The sequence below is a fragment of the Myotis yumanensis genome, unplaced genomic scaffold (genome assembly GCF_028538775.1).
Source record: "Myotis yumanensis isolate MYYU_CA2020_CCGP unplaced genomic scaffold, mMyoYum1.0.hap1 SCAF_1, whole genome shotgun sequence".
NCBI classification, from domain to species: domain Eukaryota; kingdom Metazoa; phylum Chordata; class Mammalia; order Chiroptera; family Vespertilionidae; genus Myotis; species Myotis yumanensis.
The window spans coordinates 69909400-69934650 of record NW_027223752.1 but is presented as its reverse complement, the minus strand read 5'-3'; the positions used below and the strand labels follow the sequence as shown (position 1 = coordinate 69934650).

The following is a 25251-nucleotide window of genomic DNA, read 5'->3' as shown; positions in this document are numbered from 1 at the left end:
TCTTTACAATTTCTTTTACGCTTTATCCATTGTGGATCTAGTTCAGTCTGTTTCTCTGTCAGATCAGGGGAGGCAAACCACAGTGTGATATTAGGGCATTTAAACGTATTCAGTTTTTTTATGATTGCATTAAAACTTTTCTGTCTTGTATTTTTTAGGAAATATTCTGCCATACGTACGGATGGCTCTTTCCATTATGTTCACAGTACTCCCTTTGGAAACTATTCTTTCATCTCTGTGGATGCCACCCTAAACCCAGGGCCTAAGAGGCCCTATAATTTCTTTGGAATTTTAGATGAGGTACAGTAAAAATCTCACTTCTCTTTGTAGCTAATCTACTTTTCTCAGATATATGTGGCTCACTTAAAATTATCCTAGGGAAACAAGTCCTTATCTAAAAATGCTTGAGAAAAAAGTTTCCTGCAATTACAGGTATAGCCAGAAGAAATTACTGGCTACTTCAGCACTGTTATTGCTATACCTATTCTTGCCCCACAATCTGGGAAAGAAGTACCTCACATTTTATACTTATATTTATTCAGTAAACATTTATTAAATATGTACTAAGTGTAAGATGCACTTAGCAAGGTACAGGGCATACAGCTTTGTATACTATATGGTATATTCCTAAATCCCTGCAGTTGCCATTTTTAACTGAAGGTCTCTCTCTCTCTCTCTCTCTCTCACTCTCTCTATCTCTATCTCTTTCTCTCAATATTTATATTGAAATAAACAAGTTCCTTTTAACCAATTTTTTGTAAGCTAGGTGAAGACTCTTTGTAAGCTGGATTAAAACTGGAAAGTCACATCTGAGAACCTCTCATTATTTCTTGGTACAACAAATAACAACTCATTAAATGTTTAGTGAGCACATGCTCATATGCAGTACGTATGTGTCCATATATAAGAATACAAAGGTGATATGGTCAAGTCTGGCCTCTTAAGATATTTAATCTAGTGGTGGGGCATAAGACCAGTGCAGAAATAACTCATAAAAGGCTGAATTTGCTAAGTGCTGCAAGAGATTCAAAGTGATATAAGGGTGTAGAGGGGCTGGAAATCAAGTGAACAGAATATTGTCTGATGCATTGTGTTATATTAGGCGTTTTGTTTAATGTAGGTGTATTTTGTTTCCTGTCTACCAAATGTTTTTAGACTGAGTTGATTGAAGTGTTATTTTTAAATGTATTCCTCAGAATAATGTTTTTTTAAGGTATGATTCAAGGGTCATCTGCATAAAAATCGGCTGGAATCTTATAAAATGAATATTCCTGGCTTTACTTGCAATGTATCAAATTAGAAACACTTAGGGTGGGGCCCAGGAATTTATTGCCAATAGCACTTTACAGATAATATTAATGTATATTTACGTATGTACAAGTTATTTTTGAAATCAACTTCTTGAGGGATGATTTACACATAACAAAATGCATTCATTTCAACTGTTTGAAGAGTTTAAAAATATAGGTATATATATTTTTTATTGATTTCAGAAAGGGAAAGGGAGAGAGAGAGAAACATCAATGATGAGAGAATTATTAATTGGCTGCCCCCTGCATGCCCCCTTCTGGGGACTGAGCCCAAAACCTGGGCATCTGCCCTGACTGAGAATCAAACTGTGAGCTCCTAGTTCATAGGTTGACTTTCAATCACTGAGCCACGCTGGTGGGGTTGTTTGCAGAGTTTTGATAAATGTCTATACTGGTGTAGACATTTATCAAGGTATACTCTCTCCACAACTAAGAACCCCAGAAAGTTATCTTGTAAAGTCGGTCTCCACCCCCAGTTACAGGGGACAATTGTTCAGGGTTTTCTGTCAGCATAGATTACTTCTGTTTGTTCTAGAGTTTTATATAAACGAGATCATACAGAATGTGCTCTTGTATTTGGCTTCTTTTGCTCAGTATAATGTTTCTGGGATTTATCCATATCATTGTGTGTATCAGTTCTTTCTGTTTAAAAAATACATTTTTATTGATTTTTTCTAATCGTCACTTGAGGATATTCTTCCATTGATTATTAGAGAGAGTGGAAGTGAGGGGGAGAGACAGAGAGAAAAACATTGATGTGAGAGAGACACATCAATTGGTTGCCTCCTGCACATATCCCAACCGGGGATTGAGCCTGCAACTGAGGTACATGCCCTTGACTGGTGATTGAACCGGGACCCTTCAGTCCTTGGGCCAATGCTCTATCCACTGAGCAAAACTAGGGCTTTATTGATTGAGAGAGAGAGAGAGAAACATCAATCGGCTGCCTCCTGCACACTACGTACCAGGGATTGAGCCCAAAACCTGGGCAAATGCCCTGACTGGGAATCAAACTAGCAACCTCTCGGTGCACTGAAGATGCTCAACAAACTGAGCCACACCGGCCAGGGCAGTTCTTCTTTTTTTTTAATCCTCACCCGATTTTCCATTGATTTTTAGGGAGAGTAGAAGAGAGAGGGAAAGGCAGAGAGAAACATCAATATTAGAGAAACACATCAACTGGTTGCCTCCTGAACCCCTACCAGAGGCCAGGCCGGGGAGGAGCCTGCAGCCAAGGTATGTGCCGTTGACCGGAATTGAACCTGGGACCCTTTGGTCCACAGGCCGACGCTCTATCCACTGAGCCAAACTGGCCAGGGCCAGTTCTTTATTTTTAAATTGCCACGTAGTATTCTGTTGTATGGCTATATGCAATTTGTTGATAGTTTCTAATTTTTGGCTACTATGACTAGAGCTGTTAGAAACATTCAGGTACAAGGCTTTCTATGGACATAATATGTATTTTGTTTTAGTATCAGTATCCTCTTTATTAATTGCAGTGTGGTATACAGGGGTGAAAAGGTTAGTGTTTCTTTATTTTTATAAAGAAATTTATAAATTTTAAAAATTATGTAAGGTTACGTTGATTATTTTTGTTCCCTCATCTATTAAATGGGGGTAATATCTGCCCTGTTTATATTATATGTGAAAACAGTTAGAAACTTACAAACGTCCATACAGGTCATTAATTAGCAAGGTGTCAGCCTGAAACATAATACACATTTTATTATAATATTTGAAGGGTGTTGTTTAATCTATTGACATTAGATTTCAGCCTGAGCCTAATTAAAAGATTCTTCTATTTTTCTTCCTTTTTAGAAACAGATGGAGGAGCTTATATTATTGTCAAAGGAAAGTAATCAGAGCAACCACACTATTTGGTTTGGACACTATACAACATTTACTATTCTTTCTCCATCACCAGGAGTTCGGTCAATAATGAGGTGAGGCAGGCTTCTAAAATTAAAATTAATTGTTTTTAGTTATTTTATATTGCTCTACCTATCTTGCTTTTCTGAAGAAATATTTGTATGAGTTTGGCACACAAGTTATTTTTATTCATTATTCCGTTTATTTTTCATTGGTTAGTTCAGCTACAGCTTATTTGTGTGGGCACCTCCATACACTTGGTGGACTGATGCCTGTTTTGCACACTCGTCACTACCAGGGCACTTTGGAACTTGAGGTGGGAGACTGGAAGAGCAACAGAAGGTAAGGGGTAGTTTCCCCACAGAATAAAACTTATACATGTTAACACATTATGGACCAGTAGTTTTATTTCTAGCTTTACCCAGTGGCCAGATAAGTTTCTATTGAACTAGGACAAAAACCGTTTTTACATAAATGTTTAAGGCATGCTTTAAAATTAAATATCCATTGCATTTTGAAGTTATTTATTACATGTTCTTACAAGCTAATATCTTTTAAAAGTATGATATTTTGTAAAACACTGTCATATGAAGCGAGAATTCTTGTGATTCATCCGCAATGTGCTAAGTTTGCTAAAGCAATAATAGCTTTCTTAATGCTATCATGGGTAATCCCAATTAAGGAAAAACTTGTGATATTTCTGTCTTTGAAGTAATTTGTGTACCTGGCAATTTTTGTTGTGCAAAAACTTTTTACAACAGTTATGTTTGCTATCACTATGTTATGTTGGGTTTTCAAGACACATCCATTAGGAAATAGTTCTCAAACTCTAGTGTGCATAAGAATTCTGGAGGATCTTATTAAAAACTAGAGGTCCGATGCATGAAATTCATGCACGGGGGTGGGGGGGGTCTCTCAGCCTGGCCTGCATCCTCTCCAATCCAGGACCCCTCGGGGATGTCCGACTGCTGGTCGGATAGCCCTCTTGCAATCTGGGACCACTGGCTCCTAACTGCTCACCTGCCTGCCTGCTTGATCGCCCCTAACCAGTCTGCCTGCCTGCCTGATCGCCTCTAACTGCCTCTGCCTTGGCCTCCGCCACCGTGGCTTTGTCCGGAAGGACAACCAGAAGATGTCCAGTTGACCTGGTTTAATTAGCATATTACCCTTTTATTAGTATAGATTAGTCAGCTCAGACAGCCAAAACAAAATATCATAAATTTGTGTGGCTTAAACAACAGAAATGTATTTTTCCCACAGTTTTGGAGGCTGGAATTTGGGGTCAGGGTACCAGCATAGCATCGTCTCATACACCAGAAAGTGGAGGATCCATTGCCAATCAGGGCACATATCCAGGTTGCAGATTCAATACCCAGTCCAGTGAGTGCGGAAACAATGGAACAATGTTTCTCTCTCCCTTCTCTCTGAGATCAATTAAAATGAGTGATAAATAATGTTCTCTAAGTATGGTTTTAACAGGAAAGACATTAGTGATCTATGAAGTGAAAAACTTGTTATAACGTATATACAGTATGACCCCATTTTATTTTATTTTATTTTATTTTATATATATATATTTTATTGATTTTTTACAGAGAAGAAGGGAGAGGGATAGAGAGTTAGAAACATCGATGAGAGAGAAACATCGATCAGCTGCCTCCTGCACACTCCCTACTGGGGATGTGCCCGCAACCAAGGTACATGCCCTTGACTGGAATCAAACCTGGGAGCCTTCAGTCCGCAGGCCGACGCTCTATCCACTGAGCCAAACCGGTTCGGCATGACCCCATTTTTAAAAAATTGATTTCAGAGGAAGGGAGAAGGAGGGAGAGATAGAAACATCAATGATAAGAATCATTGATCAGCTGCCTCCTGCACACCCGTACTGAGGATCAAGCCCGAAATTTGACCAGGAATCATATCGTGACGTCCTGGTACATAGATCAATGCTCAACCACTGAGCCCCACCAGCCAGGCCCCATTTTTATCAATACCAGGCACATGAAGTACATGGGCAAGATCTCACTCCTAGACAAAAGTCTGAAATTGCCCAAACTCCTCTGCAGCTAGGTTTCTGGATATGAATTCGTTTCTGCCGATTGGATGTGCTTGCACAGTATTTTGAAGGCAGAAGTGGGGCAGAGGCATCTTCCCACAGTTTGGGCTGTTTGCTGCTGGTGATCATGTTTGCAGAGATGTGGAGGTTTTCTGCAGCGGAATCCAAGCTGTGCACAGGCAGTTGTGGCAGAGGCAGTGCCCAGTGACCTGTTTTGTGGGAGCTGGAGGGCACTTGTGGGGGGCAGCAGTTTCCTGATCCCAGAGTCACAGCTGTGCCAGAGTGTCCTCGAAATCACTTGTGGCTGAGGGGTAGCTCCTCCCACTGGGCAGGGAGTCTTTCCTGGGGGCCCAGCCTAATACCCACTCCTCCAGCTCTCTGATGATTTCCCAAGCACCAATTCCCTGTGCTAAATTCTTTCCTGCCTAAAATAGCAAAGATCTAAAAACATCTTGGATCCTCTCCTTTCAACAAAAACAATGCTACACAGGGTCAGGTCTGAGAAGTGGGTGAGGTGTTGCAGAAGGCTCCCTACTTTGAGTCTCATCTTCCTCTTCTGTAGAACCGAGACCAAAGATTATCTGTTCATAGTTACTGAAGACCATGGCAGCTGTTTCCCGAAGATGGCCACAACATTTCCCATCCCTTCTGTCACCTTGCCACTTTCCACCACATCCTCTCTCTTGAGGTGGGGCTGACCTCTGAATTCCAAGGCCAAGGCGGAAAAGGCGTGGGGCTGCAGCCCCGCCCACCTCGCCAGGGGTTCCAGCTCCGGCCCCGCCCATGCCACTCGGGGCTTTGTCTCGTGCGGGGGGCCTTGCCCTCCTGGCTCACTTCCCCTCCTGTCTGCCGCCCAGCGCCTCGCTGCACATCATGGCCCACCTGCTGGTGCTGCTGGGCCCAGCGGGCGGGGTAAGAGCCCATGTCGGGCCTCGCACCTCCTGGCTCCTATGTGCCGCTGCCGCTGTTCCGACCGAGCCAGACACGCAGGAGCTGTGCTCGGCCCGCGGGGACTGCTATGGTCAACAGGAAAGCCTCCCACCCCATCCCTGATTCCAGCGCCCTGATCCCGGGTCCACTTCTGCCAAAGGAGAGCTTTACCTGTGCAACTGCCTGAGACTGAGACCGAGCAACTCCAAGGTCCCCGGACCCCAAATTTCTGCCAGCCAAGGCGGTTGGCCAGCTGGCCCCACCCTGATCGGGGTGTTGGGGGCAATCTGGCCTGGATCAGGCTGATTCACTGGCCGCAGTGGGTGTCATAGCGACTGGTGGTTAGGTCGTTATGGTCGTGACGGCGTTATAGTCTCTGTCTTTTTATATATATAGATAAAACTTTCTAGGCTCTACCTCTAGAGATTTTGATTGTGTTGGTCTGGGTTAGGACCCAAGAAAATGCATATTTTAAAAACATACCAGGGCCCTAGCTGGTTTGACTCAGTGGATAGAGCGTTGGCCTGCAGACTGAAGGGTCCTGGGTTCGATTCTAGTCAAGGGCACATGCCTGGGTTGCGGGCTCGATCCCCAGATGTTTCTATCTTTCTCTCCCTCTCCCTTCCTCTCTGAAATCAATAAAAATATATAAAAGTAAATAAATAAATTTACTGTTGAGCAAAAATATGTTACTTAAAAATAGATAAATAAATAAAAGCATACCAGGCACTCTATGCACTAAACTTTGAGAAACACTAGGACCAGCCCTGGTGGGGTAGTTCAATTGGTTAGAGCATCATCCCGATATGCCAAGGTTGTGGATTCGATCTCTAATCAGGGTACATACAAGAAGCAACCAATGAATGCATAAAATCAAAATTTTAAAAGAGAGAAAGAAAAACACTATGACTAGAAATATATCATTTTCTCTTTTGAATTTTATTTAATTTTTTAAATATATGTATTTTGTATTGATTTCAGAGTAAAGGAAAGGGAGAGGGAGATAGAACATCAAAGATGAGAGAGAATCATTGATTGGCTGCCTCCTGCATGCCCCACACTGAGGATGGGCAACTCAGGCATGTGCCTTGACCAGGAATCGATCCGTGACCTCCTGGTTCATAAACGATAACCACTGAACCATGCTGGCTGGGCTTTAATTTAATTATTAATTTTTATTTTTAATTGACTTTTAGAGAGAGAGGAAAGGAGAGAGAGAAAGAGAAACACCTACGTGAGAGCAAAACAGATTGGCTGCCTCCTGTAAACCCCCTACCTGGGATTGAGTTCAAAACTCCAACATGTGTCCTGACCAGGAATCGAATGGGGAACCTTTCAGTGCATGGGATAATGGCCAACCAACTGAACCACACTGGCCAGGGCTCCCCTGAATTTTTTATCTACATTTCTAGTTATTGCTATAAGATGTTAGTGATTTAAGTTCTTCAAATAGATGATAATTGGTTTTGTTAAGGTTAATGTCTTCCTAAGAAGAAACATAACTTATCAAAAGCATACAGTATAATTAAACATAGAAAGAGAACTAAATATATTATAACTTTGATAATAACATTTAAGTGCACCAGTTTAAGTATTGATGAGTATCATCACTTCATTGTTTAACTATTACCAATTGCTGTTCATTAAGACTCAGTGCTCTGAAGATAACAGGTATCCAATAAATATTTGCTGAGCTGAGTATGTTTTCTTTCCATTTTTAACTATCTCCATTAATTAAAAAGCAGCTTTACATTGTAGGTGGTACTTACTCATTTTAGTTGGTTTTGTAGAATCTGGGTAAGAGCTACGCTTGAAGCCTGTCATTAGTTGGCTACTGGCTACTGTAATTACTTTGAGACTTATAAGACCTGTCTTTTCATGACTGAAAGGCTGTGGGCTGGGCTGGAACTGCCTTGTTCCTAATCCTTGATCAGCCTCTTTATTTAAGTGATATTAATTATGAAACTTTTTTCTCTCTTCTCACCTGCTCTCCTGTGTTCTAAGCCTGGGGTTTTATTTGGAGTTTTACTGAAAGTATCTAACTTTTACCTGCCCTTACTAAACATTTAAGTTGTACTAGTAAAATAGTTTTAAAAAATAGTATACTAGTAATATTAGGCCAGGCTTTGTATTAGATGCAAATAAACGTGTGGCTTAACACAACAGATGTCTATTTTTTCGTTTATGTAAAGCTGGTATGAGTCAGGCCAACTCTCTTCCAGAGGGCGACAGGGACTCAGACTTACTCCATCTTAAAAGGCCACTATTTCAACACCTCAGTTCCAGTGCTTTGGACCAGAAGTGTGATATGTGTCACTTCTGTTCACAGCCCATTGGTCAGAACTAGTCACATGGTCCCAACCTAATACCAGGGACTCTGGGAAATGCAGGGGAGCACAGGGAGTATCTGGTGAACACTCTTGTTTCTGCCAGTTAATTATTTCTCAGTTCTAAAAGTTAGAAAATGCAAAACTGGTTATTCCTTTGTGTTGTTGTTGTTAATCCTCACCCGAGGATATTTTTTCATTGATTTTTAGAGACAGTGGAAGGAAGGGAGAGAGACTAAGAGAGAGAGACATCAATGTGAGAGAGACACATCATTTGCTTGCCCCCTGCACTTACCCCAACCAGGGGCCGGGGATTGGGCCTGCAGCCAAGGTACATGCCCTTGACCAGAATTGAACTCAGGACCCTTTGGTCCGCAGGCCGATGCTCTATCCACTGAAACAAACCAGCTAGGGCAAAACTGGTTATTCTATAACTTTCATTGTGCAGTTAGAAAATCAAGACAACTTAACTTTTGTTAATTTCTTTGAAATTATAGAAATAAAGATTTAACAGCCAAGTGAAAGGTTTCTAATTGTGTTTATTTTAATATTTTATGTAGCATTGTTGATGGTGTGAAGAATGTCAGGTATTAGGCTTAAGATGAATGTCTCAGGTTCAAAATGAATTAATTCAACAAGCATTTATTTAAAAGTTAAAGAGTGCATGCTATGTACTAGACATTTATCAAGGCACAGTTAAATTCATGGCTTCAGTCAGATCCCAGTTGTTGTGACAAATGTGAAGTATAAAGTGATAGGGGCCAGAGAAGAAGACAGAAAAACAATATTATTGACTCTGCATTCAAATTCATGATCTCAAAAAGTATGCTTTTATATTTTTACATTTGTTCTGTATATAACCTTCATGCCTCTTAAAATGTGAAGTGACTAATTGCCTTATCGTTCTCTGGTCTCTAGGTACCGCATCTTTGCTTTTGATCATGACCTCTTTAGCTTTTCAGATTTGATCTTTGGCGAGTGGCCTGTGATACTTATCACCAATCCTAAGTCGCTCCTCTATAGTTCTAAACATGAACCACTAGAAAGACTCCTTCACTCAACACACATCAGGTATGTAGAAAATTTTCAGAATTTACTTTCAGTTTGATATTGATGGAGAATAAATCATTGTGACTGCATTCCCATGTAACAGCTATGAGATGTCCCATTTTAGTTGTCTCAACAATCTAAACATTCTGTAAAGACTAGAGGCCCGATGCACGAAGATTCATGCAAGAATAGGCCTTCCTTCCCCTGGCTGCTGGCACCGCCTTCACTCCGGCCCAGAGCCGCCCTTCCGCCTCTCGCCTTGTCGCGTCAATGTGCATATTCCCTCCTTATTGGCTGTGGGCGCTGCCACCTTTGTCTCAAAGTTATGGTCAATTTGCATATTCTGTCTTTATTAGATAGAACTAGAGGCCCGGTGCATGGGTGGGGGTCACTAGTCCTGGCTGGTGATCAGGACCGATTAGGGCCTGTGGGCCGGGGGAAGGGACAGGGCACAGGGGGTTGGCCACTGGCCCCAAGGAGGGAGCCGGCTCTCAGCGCCCATGAGAAAGGGGCCACATCCACTGCCACCCACCCCTGGCTCCCTGTCCCAGCCCGGGCCCCAGGGAGAAGGCAACGGGTCGCTGGGCAGGGTGTGGAAGGAACGGATGCTGGCGCCCTGCCACCACATGGTTCCCTGCCTCCCCAACTCCTCCTTCCTTCGCCACCTCACCACCACCACAGGAGGTGGGTGGTGGGCCAATCGGGGCCTGCCAGCCGAGGGGAGGGACGGGGCGTGGGAGCTTGGCCGCCGGCCCCAAGGAGGGAGCAGGCCCTCGGCCCCTCTGGGAAAGGGGCTGCGTCCACCACCACCCACCCCCGGTTCCCCGTCCCAGCCTGGGGCCCAAAGGCCCCAGTGGGGTTGGGAGAGGAGGCAACGGTCACCAGGCCAGGCATAAGGAACGGACACCGGACGCCAATGCTGCCCTCGCTGCAGGAGGTTGGCTGTGGGAGCGCACTGACCACCAGGGGGCAGCTCCTGTGTTGAGCATCTGCCCCCTGGTGATCAGTGCACGTCATAGGGACTGGTCGACTGGTCATTCCAGTCGTAATGGTTGCTTAGGCTTTTATATATATGCTAGAGGCCTGGTGCACAAAATTCGTGCACTCGAAGGGGTCCCCCAGCCTGGCCTGTGCCCTGTCACAGTGCGGGAGCCCCACGATCAGTCACCCCAAAGAGGTAGGCCCCACCCACCCACCCGGGGCTCCTTGATGGATTGCCCCAAAGAGGTAGGCCGGAGCCAGGGGTCCTGCCTCCGTGCCGTGCGGAGCCGGGAGGAGGTGGGAGTCCCAGGCAGGCTTTGTGCCGCGCACCCAGCGTCAAGCCCAGCCCCGCCTGCCTGCACATGTCCACTGTGCATGGAGCCATCTTGTGACAGCATGAGGGCATCATGGCGTGACGACTACTTAGGCTTTTATTAGTAAGGATACTAGAGGCCTGGTGCACGAAAATTCATGCACTGGAGGGGAGGGGTCCCTCAGCCCGGCCTGCCCCCTCTCACAGTCCGGGAGCCCTCAGGGGATGTCCTACTGACAGCTTAGGCCCGCTTCCCCCGGGCGGGGGGCCTGAGCCACAGTTTGGCCTCCCTCTGCGGGGGGTGACCAGGCTGATCAGGGGAAGGTGCTGCCCCCATCACCCTGCTGCTGCTGCCACTGTGGCGGCTGCGAGGCCTGAGCCCCGAGCCTCACAACTGCCAGGGCTCATGGCTGCCTGAGCCCATGGCCACGGCTGCCATGAGCCCCAGGCCTTGCAGCCACTGTGGCTTTGTCCGGATGAACATCTGGATGGACATCCAGAAGACATCCGCCCTAATTAGCATATTACCCTTTTATTAGTATAGATAGACAAATTGGTTACTGTTGCATTCCAATTCAGTTAAAAATATATATTTAGCCCTGGCCAGTGTGGCTCAGTTGGTTGGAGTGTCATCCCGTATACCAAAAGGTTGCAAGTTCTGTTTTTGGTCAGGGCACATGCCCAGGTTGCAGGTTAGATCCCCAGTCTGGGTGTGTTTGGGAGGCAACCTATCGATGTTTTTTTTTTCTCTCTCTCCCTCCCTTCCTCTTTCTAAAAATCTCCCCCCCCCCCGCCCCCCCCGAGGGCATCAACTCGGGATGTCACAGTCAGGGGAACAGACCCAGACAGAGTTTAGACCTGCCCAGGTCACATAAAGCTTCCAAATCAGCACCCTCTCCACTCTTCTTCAAGTTCACAACCATTGACTGAACACTTTCTATCAAGTTCCTAGAAGGTGGTAATCCCTCACCAACTGTGGTTTTAAGAGGGTTCCCTTTTAAAATATATATTTTATTGATTTTTTACAGAGAGGAAGGGAGAGGGATAGAGAGTTAGAAACATCAATGAGAGAGAAACATCGATCAGCTGCCTCCTGCACACTCCCTACTGGGGATGTGCCCGCAACCAAGGCACATGCCCTTGAGCAGAATCGAACCTGGGACCTTTCAGTTTGCAGGCTGACGCTCTATCCACTGAGCCAAACCGGTTAGGGCAAAGAGGGTTCCCTTTTAGATGTATGCCTTTATACAGCTTTCTTGAAAAGGTGCTTACGTGCCATATAACTCACCCACAGCAGGCATACTGTTTGATGCATGAATTTCCACAGCAGCTCAACCACCAACACAAACCGTTTTCAAGCTTCCATCACGCTGTTTGCCCATATGCAGTCAACCCCACCTAGCCCCAGGCAACCACAGGTCTGCTTTCTGTCTCTGTAATTTTGTCTTTTCTAGAAATCTCCACATTCTTAAAAAAAAAAAAAAAAAAAAAGTAAAAAAAAAACCACCAAGAAGAATGCTGCTGTCCTCAGGCCTGGAAAGGGGAAGACAACTGAGGGCAAAAAAGATGTCTCTGTGAAGAGCCCTAGAGTGTGGGGCCCGGCCCCTCCTGCTTCAACTCCCAGATGAACAAACTCAGAGTCAGAGAGGCCTGGGGTGTGGTTCAGTCTTTTCAACCCATGCCTGCATCCCAGACGCTAATGACAGTGGCAGCAGCAGTGGTACTACTCAGGGCCCAGCCTGGCCACGCCGCCCCCTAAGCCCCCAGCGAACACACACATACACACACACGAGGCACCTGCTCTGAGCCTCCAACACGGCTGGGGGCAGGCTCCCAGTGGACACACACATACACACACACACACACACACACACACACAGGGCACCTGCTCTGAGCATCTGCGGCTGGGGAGCGGACCTATGCCATCAGTAGGACATTCCCTGAGGGCTCCCGGACTGTGAGAGGGGGCAGGCTGGGCTGAGGGACCCCCACCCTCCAGTGCACAAATTTTGTGCACCGGGCCTGTAATGTAATATATATATACTGAGTGGCCAGATTATTATGACCGGCCAGATTATTATGACCACCCCATCAGTACAACCACCACCTTTGGAAAATAGGGTGTGGGATTATATGTGTATCCCCACCCCTCACCAATAGAACTGTTATTAATGATTTTGAGTTTCCCTTAGTAGGCATTCTCTTTTAGGCATCTTTTTACATAGTTGTAATAATAGGGCACAATCTATTCTTATTTAAAAAATGTATTGGGCTGACATCTATATATATAAAAGCCTAAGTGACCTTTACAACTGGTCGCTATGATGCACACTGACCACCAGGGGGCAGACGCTTAATGCAGAAGCTGCCCCCTGGTGGTCAGTGCTCTCCCACAGCCAACCTCCCGTGGCTGTCCAACCTCCCGTGGTCCCTGCTCCTGGTTGGCTGGCCCCGATCAGCCCCCATGGCCCTGATCGCAGGCCAGGCCGAGGGACCCCACCCGTGTTTTCCATAGTGGCTTTACCACTTCACATTCCCACCACCAGTGAATAAGGTACCCAATTACTTTTTAAAACGGGTACTAATTTATATGTTATTAGATATTGTGCTTTTAAAAAGATTTACTACTTAACCTGGAAAAAATGGTATCAAGCTGTTTTAAGATATTTTTTATCACTAGTGAAGTAAAACATACATTTCTCAGGTTTTTGTTTTTTTTAATAGGAGCTGGATATCAAATTTAGGCATTACATTCTCTGGGGCCTGGTAAACTTAGCCTTATTTGTAACATTGCTTGTTTAGTGTAAATAGAAGAACCAAATGAGTGGATGGGAACCAAAACAGGAGATGATAGGCTTGACATTAGATGAACAAATGTCCAATTTACATTCTCCTTCTATGAGAAAAACCAGGACTTCAGGAGTTTCTTCAGCAAGAACTTTGGGTCTACTCCAAAATATACTCCAGAAACTACTCAAGAATAGTTTCTAATTTCTCACCAGTTCAGGTGTGCTGAATCAATGCAACTCCAAAAGCCACCATTCAGAAAGAAACCCAATTATGTGAATAGTGGTTCCTACAATAGTACCATGTCATGATTCTGCCTATACTTTTATCTTTTCAGGTTGTAATAGGTTATTCTCCTTTATAAAAACAGTGACAAATACCTAAAACCTGTTTATATATGCTTTCATTTCAGAGTCTTGGCCTTTTCCTCATCCTCCATTACTTCTGTCACAGTTAAGATCGATGGAGTTCATTTAGGGGAAGCTACTCATTTGTCTGGTCCTATTTTCACACTGAAGTGGAACCCAAGGAACTACATTAATAGTACACATAATATAGAAGTAATTGTCCAGGTAAGGTAGTAATTTTCAATTCGCTATATAAATGTGATTAGACTGGAACCACACTGAACTCCGACTTGGTGGGGAAGGGGGGTTTTGCAGCCAGTTGGTAAAGATGGAACTAAGTTTAATAAAAATGTGGGTGCATTGGATTTGTTATGTTCTGAAATGTGCACTCAGGAGTAATTCTACTTTTAGACTAAAAACTGAGTAGAGGAAAAGAGGAGTGTGCAACTACTGGCCACAGTCCCCCCTTTTTCTAACTTCAGGGAATCATTCTTTTGTGTTTTTTTCAACTGTGGCCCCAGTGTCTTTTAATAATGGGAGAAAAATTCACCAATATACCAAAAGATAATAGAGTAATTCAGAAAACATGTATTTATGTATCCATGCCTTTGATTGCTATCTCCAAATACAGGAAAATTGTGTCATTATTTTGAAAGCTCTAGGACAGCAAATTTTCAAGGCAATAAAGGATATTTTTTTTAATTTGGGGGTATGCATTCATAGCATGTGCAGTAATTGTCTGCCTGGCATTGCTCTGATTTAACCTGGCAAGCATTTAATTCACTAGCACCTGCCAGAGTAGACAGTGATCATTGTTACCAAAATAGAGCTGTTTCATCAACCTTATGAAACTCTTTAAGGGATAGATCAGGGGTCCTCAAACTTTTTAAACAGGGGGCCAGTTCACTGTCCCTCAGACCGTTGGAGGGCCGGACTATAGTTTAAAAAAAAACTATGAACAAATTCCTATGCACACTGCACATATCTTATTTTGAAGTAAAAAAACAAAACGGAACAAATACAATATTTGTATTTACATGTGGCCCGCGGGCCGTAGTTTGAGGACCCCTGGGATAGATTGTGCTCAGAAATTATTTTCTAGCCGAAACCGGTTTGGCTCAGTGGATGGAGCGTTGGCCTGTGGACTGAAGGGTCCCAGGTTCGATTCCGGTCAAAAGGGCATGTACCTGGGTTGCGGGCACATCCCCAGTGGGGAGTGTGCGGGAGGCGGCTGATTGGTGTTTCTCTCTCATCAATGTTTCTAACTCTCTATCTCTCTCCCTTCCTCTCTGTAAAAAATCAATAAAATATATTTAAAAAAAAAAAAAGAAATTATTTTCTAAAAAAAATCCATCAATATCTATAACTTTATGGTTTGATGACAGTTTTTAACTGTTAAATCTTTTAATATTAACTTGGTTTGAAACATGAAGTAATCCTTCCGAAAACACATGAAATTATTTTCATTACTTTTTTTTGGTCACAAAGAAGGATTTTGAGCAGGAAGGAGCTGTTTACTCAGCCCTGATGCCAGGCACTTAAATTTTTTACTTTATCCATATCATAATCCTGTATGCTGGGTAGCTTTATCCCCGATTCATAGATAAGGAACAAGAGAAGGCACTTTACAATGTCACTGTCTTTGAAGTGTTCTGCTTAGGAGGAAAAAGGAACACAGGGAGGATGTGGAAGGCGGGATGGCTGGGGATGAACTCTTAATGTCTTTCATATTAGGAGTTGGTCATTTTAAAAAGGCTTGAAGGTATGAGTGCAACTAGAATATTCCCTGTGTCATGGGAAGTAGTAGGAGCAACCATAGGAGATCTGCTCACTGTAGGAATGGGGAACTCTCAAATCCTTGGATTGCTCCAGAATCTCAGCTTCTGTAGTTTTATGAGAAAGAAACCTTATTCATATTTCTTGAAATATTTCTGGTTATCTATCTGAATCCTTAGTAAAAATGTGAAATCACTATACTTTTTATATCTTTAACATTTCTTGCAACATTATCGAGGTATAATTTACATATAAAACATATAAAGAATACAATTTGGTAAGTTTTGACATACATACACATCCTTGAAACCATTACTACAGTCAATATGATGCATCACCCTCAAAAGTGTTCTTGTGCCCTTTTGTAACTACCTTCTTTCCGCTCTCATTTCGAGGCAACCAGTGATTTGTTTTCTGTCTGTGTGTTATAACTTAAAAACATTAGTCTACTGAATATGAAATAGGGAACCTGGTCCCCTCCTTCATCAATGGGAACATTATGTCCTTTTTAAAAATATATATATTTTTTATTGACTTCAGACAGGAAGGAAGAGGGAAAGACAGATAGAAACATTAATGAATCACTGATCGTCTGCTTCCTGCATGCCACCATTGGGGATTGAGCCCACAACTGGGGCATGTGCCCTGACCAGGAACCAAGCCTTGACCTCCAAGTTCTTAGGTCAACACTCAACCACTGAGCCACACTGGCTTGGTGAACATTATGTCCTTTCAAATACGTTATGCTGTGTAGATAAGTCTGAGAGAAAAATCTGTGAGAATCTGGCCGGTGTGGCTCAGTTGAGTGTCGTCCTGTGCACTGAAGCTTTGCCAGTTTGATTCCTGATCAGGGCATGTGCCCAGGTTGTGGGGTTGGTCCCCAGTTGGGGTGCATAAAGAAGACAAACTGATTGATATTTCTCTCTCACATCGATGTTTCCCTCTCTTCTTTCTCTCCTCTCCCTTTCTCTTTAAAATTAATAAAAACAATTTTTAAAAATCCGTAAGAGATCACATCAATTTATTATATTGTATTTTACCTACTTACTATATTCATTGAATATAGGTTCCAGGCAGCCTACCAGCAAACATTCTCAGGTCAATTCTCAGTGTGGTTCCTGGATTAGTAGCATCAACACCACCTGGGAAATTGTTAGAAATGCTAACTCTCAGTTTCCTTCTCAAACGTATGAACCAGAAACTGGAGATGGGAGCCGGCAATCTTTTAACAGTCAATCCCTCCAGGTGATTCCGATGTGCATTAAAGGTTGAGGACAGTATTTTAGACTGTTGTATCTATTTTGCCAATTTAAAGACTAGAAATTTCTATATCTCAATTAAAGAAAATCTCTGCTTTAAAACAAGAACTTATCACTGAAAGTAAGAATATTTGGAGTATAGTTTGATAAATGCCAGCAAAGCTTCTTTTCACTATTTAAAAACTTTTGTATGAGCATTATGCTACGTGAAATAAGCCAGTCAGAGAAGGATAAATATTACATGATCTCACTCATTTGTGGAATATAATGAACAACATAAACAGATGAACAAAAACAGATCCAGAGACAGAGAAGCATCGATCAGACTGTCAAACCTCAGAGGGAAGGTAGGGGAGGGTGTGGGTAAGGGAGAGAGATCAACCAAAGGACTTGAATGCATGAATATAATAAGCGTAACCAATGGACACAGGCAACGGGGGTGAGGGCATGAGTGGAGGGGGGATAAGGGGTCAATGAGGGGATAAAGGCACATATATAATACCTTAATAAAAGGAAAAAAAATAAAAATTTTTGTATGATGGCTAATTTAAAAAATATATGAAAGAGTTAATACTGCCGAAACCGGTTTGGCTCGGTGGATAGAGTGTTGGCCTGCGGACTGAAAGGTCCCAGGTTCGATTCCGGTTGAGGGCATGTGCCTGGGTTGCGGGCACATCCCCAGTGGGGGATGTGCAGGAGGCAGCTGATCAATGTTTCTAGCTCTCTGTCTCTCTCCCTTCCTCTCTGTAAAAAATCAATAAAATATATTAAAAAAAAAAAAAAAGAGTTAATACTATAATGAATTCCCATGTATCCATCAGCCAATTAAATAGTTATCAACTCATGACCAGTCTTTTTTCATCTATACCCCATCCACGTCTCTCCTTCCTGTACCATGATGTCATTTTATATGTAAATATGTCAGTATGATTTACTAAAAGATGAGGACTATTTTTTAATGTAACCATTAAAAAAAGTAACCATAATACCATATTATACCTGAAAAATTAACAGTAATTCCTTAATATCAAACCATCCAGCTAGTGTTCAGTTTTCCCAATTTGTCATATATGTTTCTCTCTATACGGTGCATTTAGTTGATTCAAATCAGAATCCAAACAAGGCTCAGATATTGCATTTAGCTGATTTGTCTCTTCTGTCTCTCACCTCTGCTGTTTTTTTCCTTTGCTGTATATTTTCTTTGGAAACTGGGTCTTTTATCCTGTAGAATTTCCTGTGTTCTGGATTTTTTTGCTTTTTGATTTGAGTCTTTTTTTTTTTTTTTAGCAAGAACACTTCATTTGGTGTTTTATTCTTTCACCAGAAGATTATAATATCTGGTCATCTCTTTGTTAGTAAGGTTAAGATTGATCAGTGTATTCAGGTATTGTTAACCTTATCTAATGATGTTCTGATAAATATTTAACAACCAACTTGGAGGATGTTTGGAGTGGGAGCTGCTTCATAGCATTTCTCTGATTTATACCAGTTTCCATGATATAAATATTCCTGCCAACACAACATCAATTGGCTTGCAAAATTCCTGAAAATTTAACAACTGGTTCCGTGAGTCAGTCAAGCCAGCTCCAGCAAACTGCTGGCTTATCCCTCCATTCATTGGGAAGTATCCAATCAGCTTTTCATTGAAGGATTTCCAGCAGCTATTGATTATCTTTGCCTAGATCCATTATTTCATTAGATTTATAAAATGATGATATTCAAATTGCTACTCCTTATTATAGGAGTATTAGTTAGAATAGGTCTATAAAGAAAACATTTCTCTTATCTTTTTGGTACCCAGATATAGAGTTCATACAAGAAAAACAGGATAAATGCATTCTTTTTTTTTTTTTAATTCTTTATTGTTCAAAGTATTGCATATGTCTCCTTTTCCCCCCATTGACCTCTCCCCGGCCACCCACACCTGCATCAAATGCCCTCACCCCCCTATTGTCTGTGTCCATTGGTCATGCTCATATGCAAGGATACAAGGCCTTTGGTTGATCTCTTACCCCACCCCACCCAACCTCCTTTGCCTTCCCGCTGAGGTTTGACGGTCTGTTTGATGTTTTTCTGTCTCTGAATCTATTTTTGTGCATCAGTTTATGTTGTTCATTATATTCCACAAATGAGGGAGATCATGTGATATTTATCTTTCTCCAACTGGCTTATTTTGCTTAGTGTAGTGTTCTTCAGTCCATCCATGCTGTTGCAAATGGTAAGAGTTCTTTCTTTTTTACAGCAGCTTAGTATTCCATTGTGTAGATGTGCCACAGTTTTTTAATCCACTCATCTGCTGATGGGCACTTAGGCTGTTTCCAAATCTTAGCTATTGTAATATAGGGGTGCATATATTCTTTCTGATTAGTGTTTCTGATTTCTTGGGATATATTCCTAGAAGTGGGATTACTGGGTCAAATGGGAATTCCATTTTTAATTTTTTGAGGAAACTCCATACTGTTTTCCACAGTGGCTGCACCAGTCTGCATTCCCACCAGCAGTGTACTTTTCTCCACATCCTCACCAGCACTTGTCATTTGTTGATTTGTTGATGATAGCCATTCTGACAGGTGTGAGATGGTACCTAATTGTTGTTTTGATTTGCATCTCTCGGATGATTAGTGACTTTGAACATATTTTCATATGTCTCCTGGCCTTCTGTATGTCCACTTTCGAAAAGTGTCTATTTAGGTCTTTTGCCCGTTTTTGATTGAATTGCTTATCTTCCTTTTGTTAAGTTGTATGAGTTCCCTATAAATGTAGATGAAACCTTTATCGGATGTAACATTGGCAAATATGTTCTCCCATGCAATGGTCTTTCTTGTTGTTTTGTTGATGGTTTCTTTTGCTGTGCAGAAGCTTTTTATTTTGATGTAGTCCAATTTGTTTATTTTCTCTTTAGTTTCCATTGTCCTAGGAGATATATCTGCAGGATAAATTCTTAATTCTTCCCCCACCTCCCTTTTCTAAACCAGTCTTCAGAATAATGAGTTGTTCTTTAGCATCTGCCAAAGATAATGATATGAGTCTTCTAGTTTTAGAATCATTATGAATGCAACATTTTAAAATTCATATGTAGCATGTTTTAATCCATTGCATTTATTCTTTTTGATGCTCAAATTGTTCCATCTTTGGCTAGTGGGAACATCTCCAAATTGGTCACTAAGTCCTTTGATACAGTCTTAATAGTCTTTGTTAGTTTTTTGTTTTTTTTTTTTTTTCTTTTTGCTTTCCCATATGACAAGGTAGTCCAAGCCCTTCTTATGCATTTCTTATTCAAGAACTGGAATCAGCCATTTTTCTAAAGAGCACTGGTTCTTTATAGTGAAAAATGATACTTTGAGACCACAATTGGCACTAGCCCAACTAGTTCACAGCTATTGGGTTTGTTGTTATTTCTAGGCCTTTTCAGTGAACATAGGGAAATATAGATTTAAAAAAAAAAAAAAATATATATATATATATATATATATATATATATTGTGAGAACATGGTGACATTTCCAATTTAAATCTAGAATTACAAGGTTCTAAAGATATTTCCAATTTAAATCTAGAATTACAAGGTTTTATGTTAAAGTGCTTGTAGGAAGAATAAAAAATAAATGAAAAAAAAAGTAGCATGATAGTTTCTTCTCTGCTCTGCTTCTAACTAGGATTCTGCTGGAAGAAGTAAGAGTGTTCACCACATATTTTCTCTTCAAGAGGATAATCAGCTCAGATTTGACCCTCTAGTATCTTTTATTCTTCTTACAGATCACTGCATGGTGGTGAGTAAATTCAACCTAATGATGTGTGTGTTTCTACTGGATTTGGTAGGTCCAAAATCATAAATAATCATGTGATGAGAAAGCTGAACCTTATTAAAAAGAAAAGTTTAGTTATTCATCTAGAAGAATAAAATGTTTTTAAGTTGAAAGGCATAGACAAGTAATACCTGTTTTGGGATCTGTCTCTAACCAATGCCATTAAACCAGGATAACTAAAGGAATTATAGGGACTGTGTGTCCTACACAACAAACAATATATGCTAAATGTAGAAGACTTGGAAATTTTAGAAATAAAGTGAAACCATTCCAACATCATTCTTTGATCACACTACCCATTATAACCATTGTATTTGTCATTATGATACTCTGTTTTCTCTCATATACATTTGTTATGAGTTTTTAGTATAAAACAGTAAGTAAACTTTTAGTTCTCTTTTGCTCTCTGATTTTTCCCATGGAGGAATTTGTTTTACTATTATCTTATATCAATTTATATTATTTAATAACATGATGTTATTGACTGTTTTATATTGTCATAGATACACCTTAAGCATTTCTTTTTTTTTCTTTTAAATGTTTGAGACCAAACGTCCCTGTCTTACTACAGAAATGAGTCAGACAGAGATTGTAGGAAACACTCAGCAGGGGTAAGCATTTCCCTATTGCTGGGTGTTTGTTTCCAATTTTTTCCTCTACTATATAAATACTGCTTGTATCTAAGTTTTTGCATATAGTAGTTTTGGGGGATAAATTCCTAGAAGTGAATTGCTAGGTGAAAGAGTTGACACATTATTCTACATACTTTACTTACTTATTATATAATTACATAAATTACTTATTATTTATTATATTCATTGTTTTTTTGTTTTTGGTTTTTGTCTATCCTCCCTTAGTAAAACATAAGCCCTATGAAGGCAGGGATCTTTATCTGGTAGGCCTAACACCGAGTAGGCCCTCAATAAAAATTTCTTGAGCAAATAAATGGGTATATATATTTTTTCAGTTTTTAATATACACTGTCAAATAGTGTTCCAGAGAAGCTGTGGCAATTTATACTCTATTTCCCTCAGATCTCACCTATCCTGGGTATTAACATAAAATCTTCAAAAGATATATTCTACAATGTTAAGAAGAAAATTTAAACCTCCTTTAATTTCACCTCCTCACACTTAAACTGTGAATTGATTATTATTTTAATTGGCTTTTATTACTTGTGTGATTGTGTTGTGTAAAACTATGACTAATGGGTATTTGTATCTAATTTTTACAAAATTTTTGTGTCATTTTTCTTTTGGGGATTTTTAATAACTACTTAGATCAGGCTTTGAAAACGTTGATGTTCTATGAATTATCTGGGAATATTAGTAAAAGGCATATTCTAATCAGTAGGGCTGAGGTGGGGCTGGAGGTTCTGCATTCCTAACAAGCTCAAGATGATTCCAAAGATGACCTTTGAGAAACAAGGATCTAACTTACATTTCTTTACTGTTAGTTAATCACCAAGTGAATGACTTCTTGATGGAGAAAGCAAAAAGAAAGTGCAGTCTCTGTCCACTCAGCTGCAGTGTACTGTGCACTGTTTTTTTTATTCTTATACAAATTTAATCAATTTTTAAAATTGATTTCAAAGAGGAAGGGAGAGGGAGAGAGAGAGATAGAAACATCAATGATAAGAGAAAACCATTGATTGGCTGCCTCTCGTATGACCCCTACTGGGGATCGAGCCCGCAACCTGGGCATGTGCCCTTGACCAGAATCAAACCTGGGACCCTTCAGTCCGCAGGCCGATGCTCTATCCACTGAGCCAAACTGGCTAGGGCTATTCTTATACAATTTTAAATAAAACAAAACAAAGTATGCTTCTCCTATAACAATGAAAATGGACTATTTTAATGTGATCATTTTTTATATCTGTATAAAATTACTTGGTTTCAACATGGTGTAAGTATCCAAATTCTGAAAGAGTAATGCTGAGGCAGCTTATAATTTTCTTCTTTTGATAGATCAGATGTTTGATTTTCTTTGGCTACATATTTTTCTTATATAGTCATTCCTGCTAATGATGTCATTTTCATTTTTGTTAATGAGGCCATTTTAAAAATCTTATCCAGAGCTGTGACCATGTATCTGTTTCACATTAACACCTACTTCTCTGCAGGCCCGGGTCCTGTTTGTGCTGATTGTGCTGATCCAGATCTTCGTTCTCATTATTTACAGGCATCAAAGATATCTAGAGCTTAAAGGTTAGTCATGGTTTCTTTCGTTCTTAGAAGACTTTATTTTAAAGTAGTACGTAATATTCTCACTATTGCCAAATGATAAATATGAGTATAAATATAAATTGTCTTTGCCTGAGCTCTGTGAGGTGTACCCTTTCAACAACCACACATTTTCCACAGAACTCTAGCTTAAAAAAAAAAAAATCCAACAAAAACCAAAACCTTTAATCACTTGCTGCTACATGAGGCTCAACCACAATGGGGGGAAAAATCACAGTATAGCTCAGAGTTGCCAAACATCCCTACGAGACATTGAAGTGTTACCTAACTGGCCATATTTTCACCCAGTTACCTGTAATGTATTCTAGGTAATTATTCACTGTTCATACCATGCACATTTCTGCTTCTGCACTTTTGCCCAGGTCATCATCTCTAACTTAAATTGTTTTCCTAAACTTGTCTAATCTTAGCCTTCTTTAGGGCTCATTTCAAACCACTTTTCCCATACCATTTTCTCCAACCATTTCAGGTCATAATGAGCTCTTGTTTCTCTAAGTCCCTATAGTCCTTCCTGACGATTAATTGATACATAATTAGCCAATCACTTGGCTTTACCTAACCACTTCAAATGTATATACATTTTCTCCTCAGCCAAACTCTAAGTTCCTCAATGCAGGAGCCTTTGTTTTCTACTTCTTGTTCGTTTTCCACAGCACCCAGCGCTGAGTTGGTGCATAATAGACAGTAAATACTTGTCAAATTAAACTTTCCTTATCTTTTCTTGTCTTGGGTGAAATTGCTGAGGTCAGGGACTGATTATGGGGGAGGGGAGAACTGTAGTAATGACTAAACAGTAACATGGTTAGCTGAATAGGTAGTGCACTACTGAATGTTTTCCTGCATATATATATATATATATATATAGAGAGAGAGAGAGAGAGAGAGAGAGAGAGAGAGAGAGAGAGAAACTTCTATGAGAAAGTTCCAGAAACATTATAGCCCACATATATTTTGCACATAATGTACATAAATAAATATTTGAGGAAGGACCCCAATCTCATTATGTGGGAATACCAATATCTTTGTGTAGTTATGTAAAATTTACAACATATTTTACCTGCATTATCTCACTTAATTCTTACAACAATCCTGAGAGGTAGGAATTGTTGTCCCCATTTTAAACATTAGAAAACCAAGGACTCGAGAGGTTATATAGATTGTCCAAAATGTCAGAGCTAGCAAGAGACAGAGGAGAGACTTAAAACCCAAGTCTTCCAATCCCAGGTCAGTTTTGTTTTTAATCCTCACCCAAGGACATTGTTCCATTGATTCTTAGGGAGAGTGGAAGAGAGAGGGAAAGACAGAGAGGAATATTGATGTGAGAGAAACACATAGATTTGTTACCTCCTGCACACACCCTGACTAGGGGAGGAGCCTGCACCGGAGGTATGTGCTCTTGACCAGAATTGAATTCGGGACCCTTTGGTCTGCAGGCCGATGCTCTATCCACAGAGCCAAACTGGCTAGGGCCCCAGGTCAGTTCTTTTCTTTAAACAACACTTCTCAACTTTGACTACACTTTAGAATTTCATGGGGAACTTAAAATCTCAGTATCTACACAGTACCAATTACTACATCACAATCTCTGTTAGGGATAGGACCTAAACATCAGTAGCTTTTGAAGCTCTTCTGGTTTCAATATGCAGTTAAGGCTGAGAAGCATGGCTAAAGCAGTATTTCTTAGGCTACTTAGAATCACCTGATTGCTGCCTAAGCTCCCCCTCTCCCCAAGGTCAATTAAATCAGAATCTCTGGAGGGTGAGACCTGGGCCTGAGTATTTTCTAAAAGTTCCCCCAGGTTATTCTAATGTGCAGCCAAAGGAGAGAATCATTGCTTGAAGTCTAAAGTATAGCTGCCTGTAAGGTTAAAGGATTATTTATTTACTAGAGGCCCGTTGCACGAAGAGATTCGTGCAATAGGCCTTCCTTCCCCTAGCTGCCGGCACTGGTTTTCCTCTGGTACCCCGGACCCAGGCCTTCACTCCGGCCACAGTGGAGAAGGCAAGCCTCTTCAGTCTTCAGTTGTCTTCAGTCTTCAGTCTTTGCTCAGGCCAGAGCCTTCAGTCTTCACTCTGCGCCTGCATATGCAAATTAACCGCCATCTTTGTTGGGTGAATTTGCATAGTCACCCTGATTGGCTGGTGGGCGTAGTGGAGTGACACCAATTTGCATGTTTCTCTTTTATTAGTGTAGATAAT

The 25251-nt window shown here is 41.2% G+C and overlaps 1 protein-coding gene across 5 annotated transcripts in view; it reads left to right on the top strand.

Moving 5' to 3' along the window:
- Positions 1-25251, top strand: part of TMEM62 (transmembrane protein 62) — a 42495-nt gene that overhangs the window by 10191 nt on the left and 7053 nt on the right. For 2 of the 5 annotated variants that reach the window (XM_070424166.1, XM_070424183.1), the window contains 7 exons: positions 159-300; positions 3129-3253; positions 3399-3521; positions 9411-9563; positions 14036-14195; positions 20661-20774; positions 22933-23017. In XM_070424166.1, coding sequence (XP_070280267.1) covers positions 159-300; positions 3129-3253; positions 3399-3521; positions 9411-9563; positions 14036-14195; positions 20661-20774; positions 22933-23017 — 902 coding nt within the window. The remainder of the gene's footprint in view (positions 1-158; positions 301-3128; positions 3254-3398; positions 3522-9410; positions 9564-14035; positions 14196-20660; positions 20775-22932; positions 23018-25251) is intronic. The other 3 variants (XM_070424194.1, XM_070424205.1, XM_070424174.1) reach the window with 2 other exon arrangements.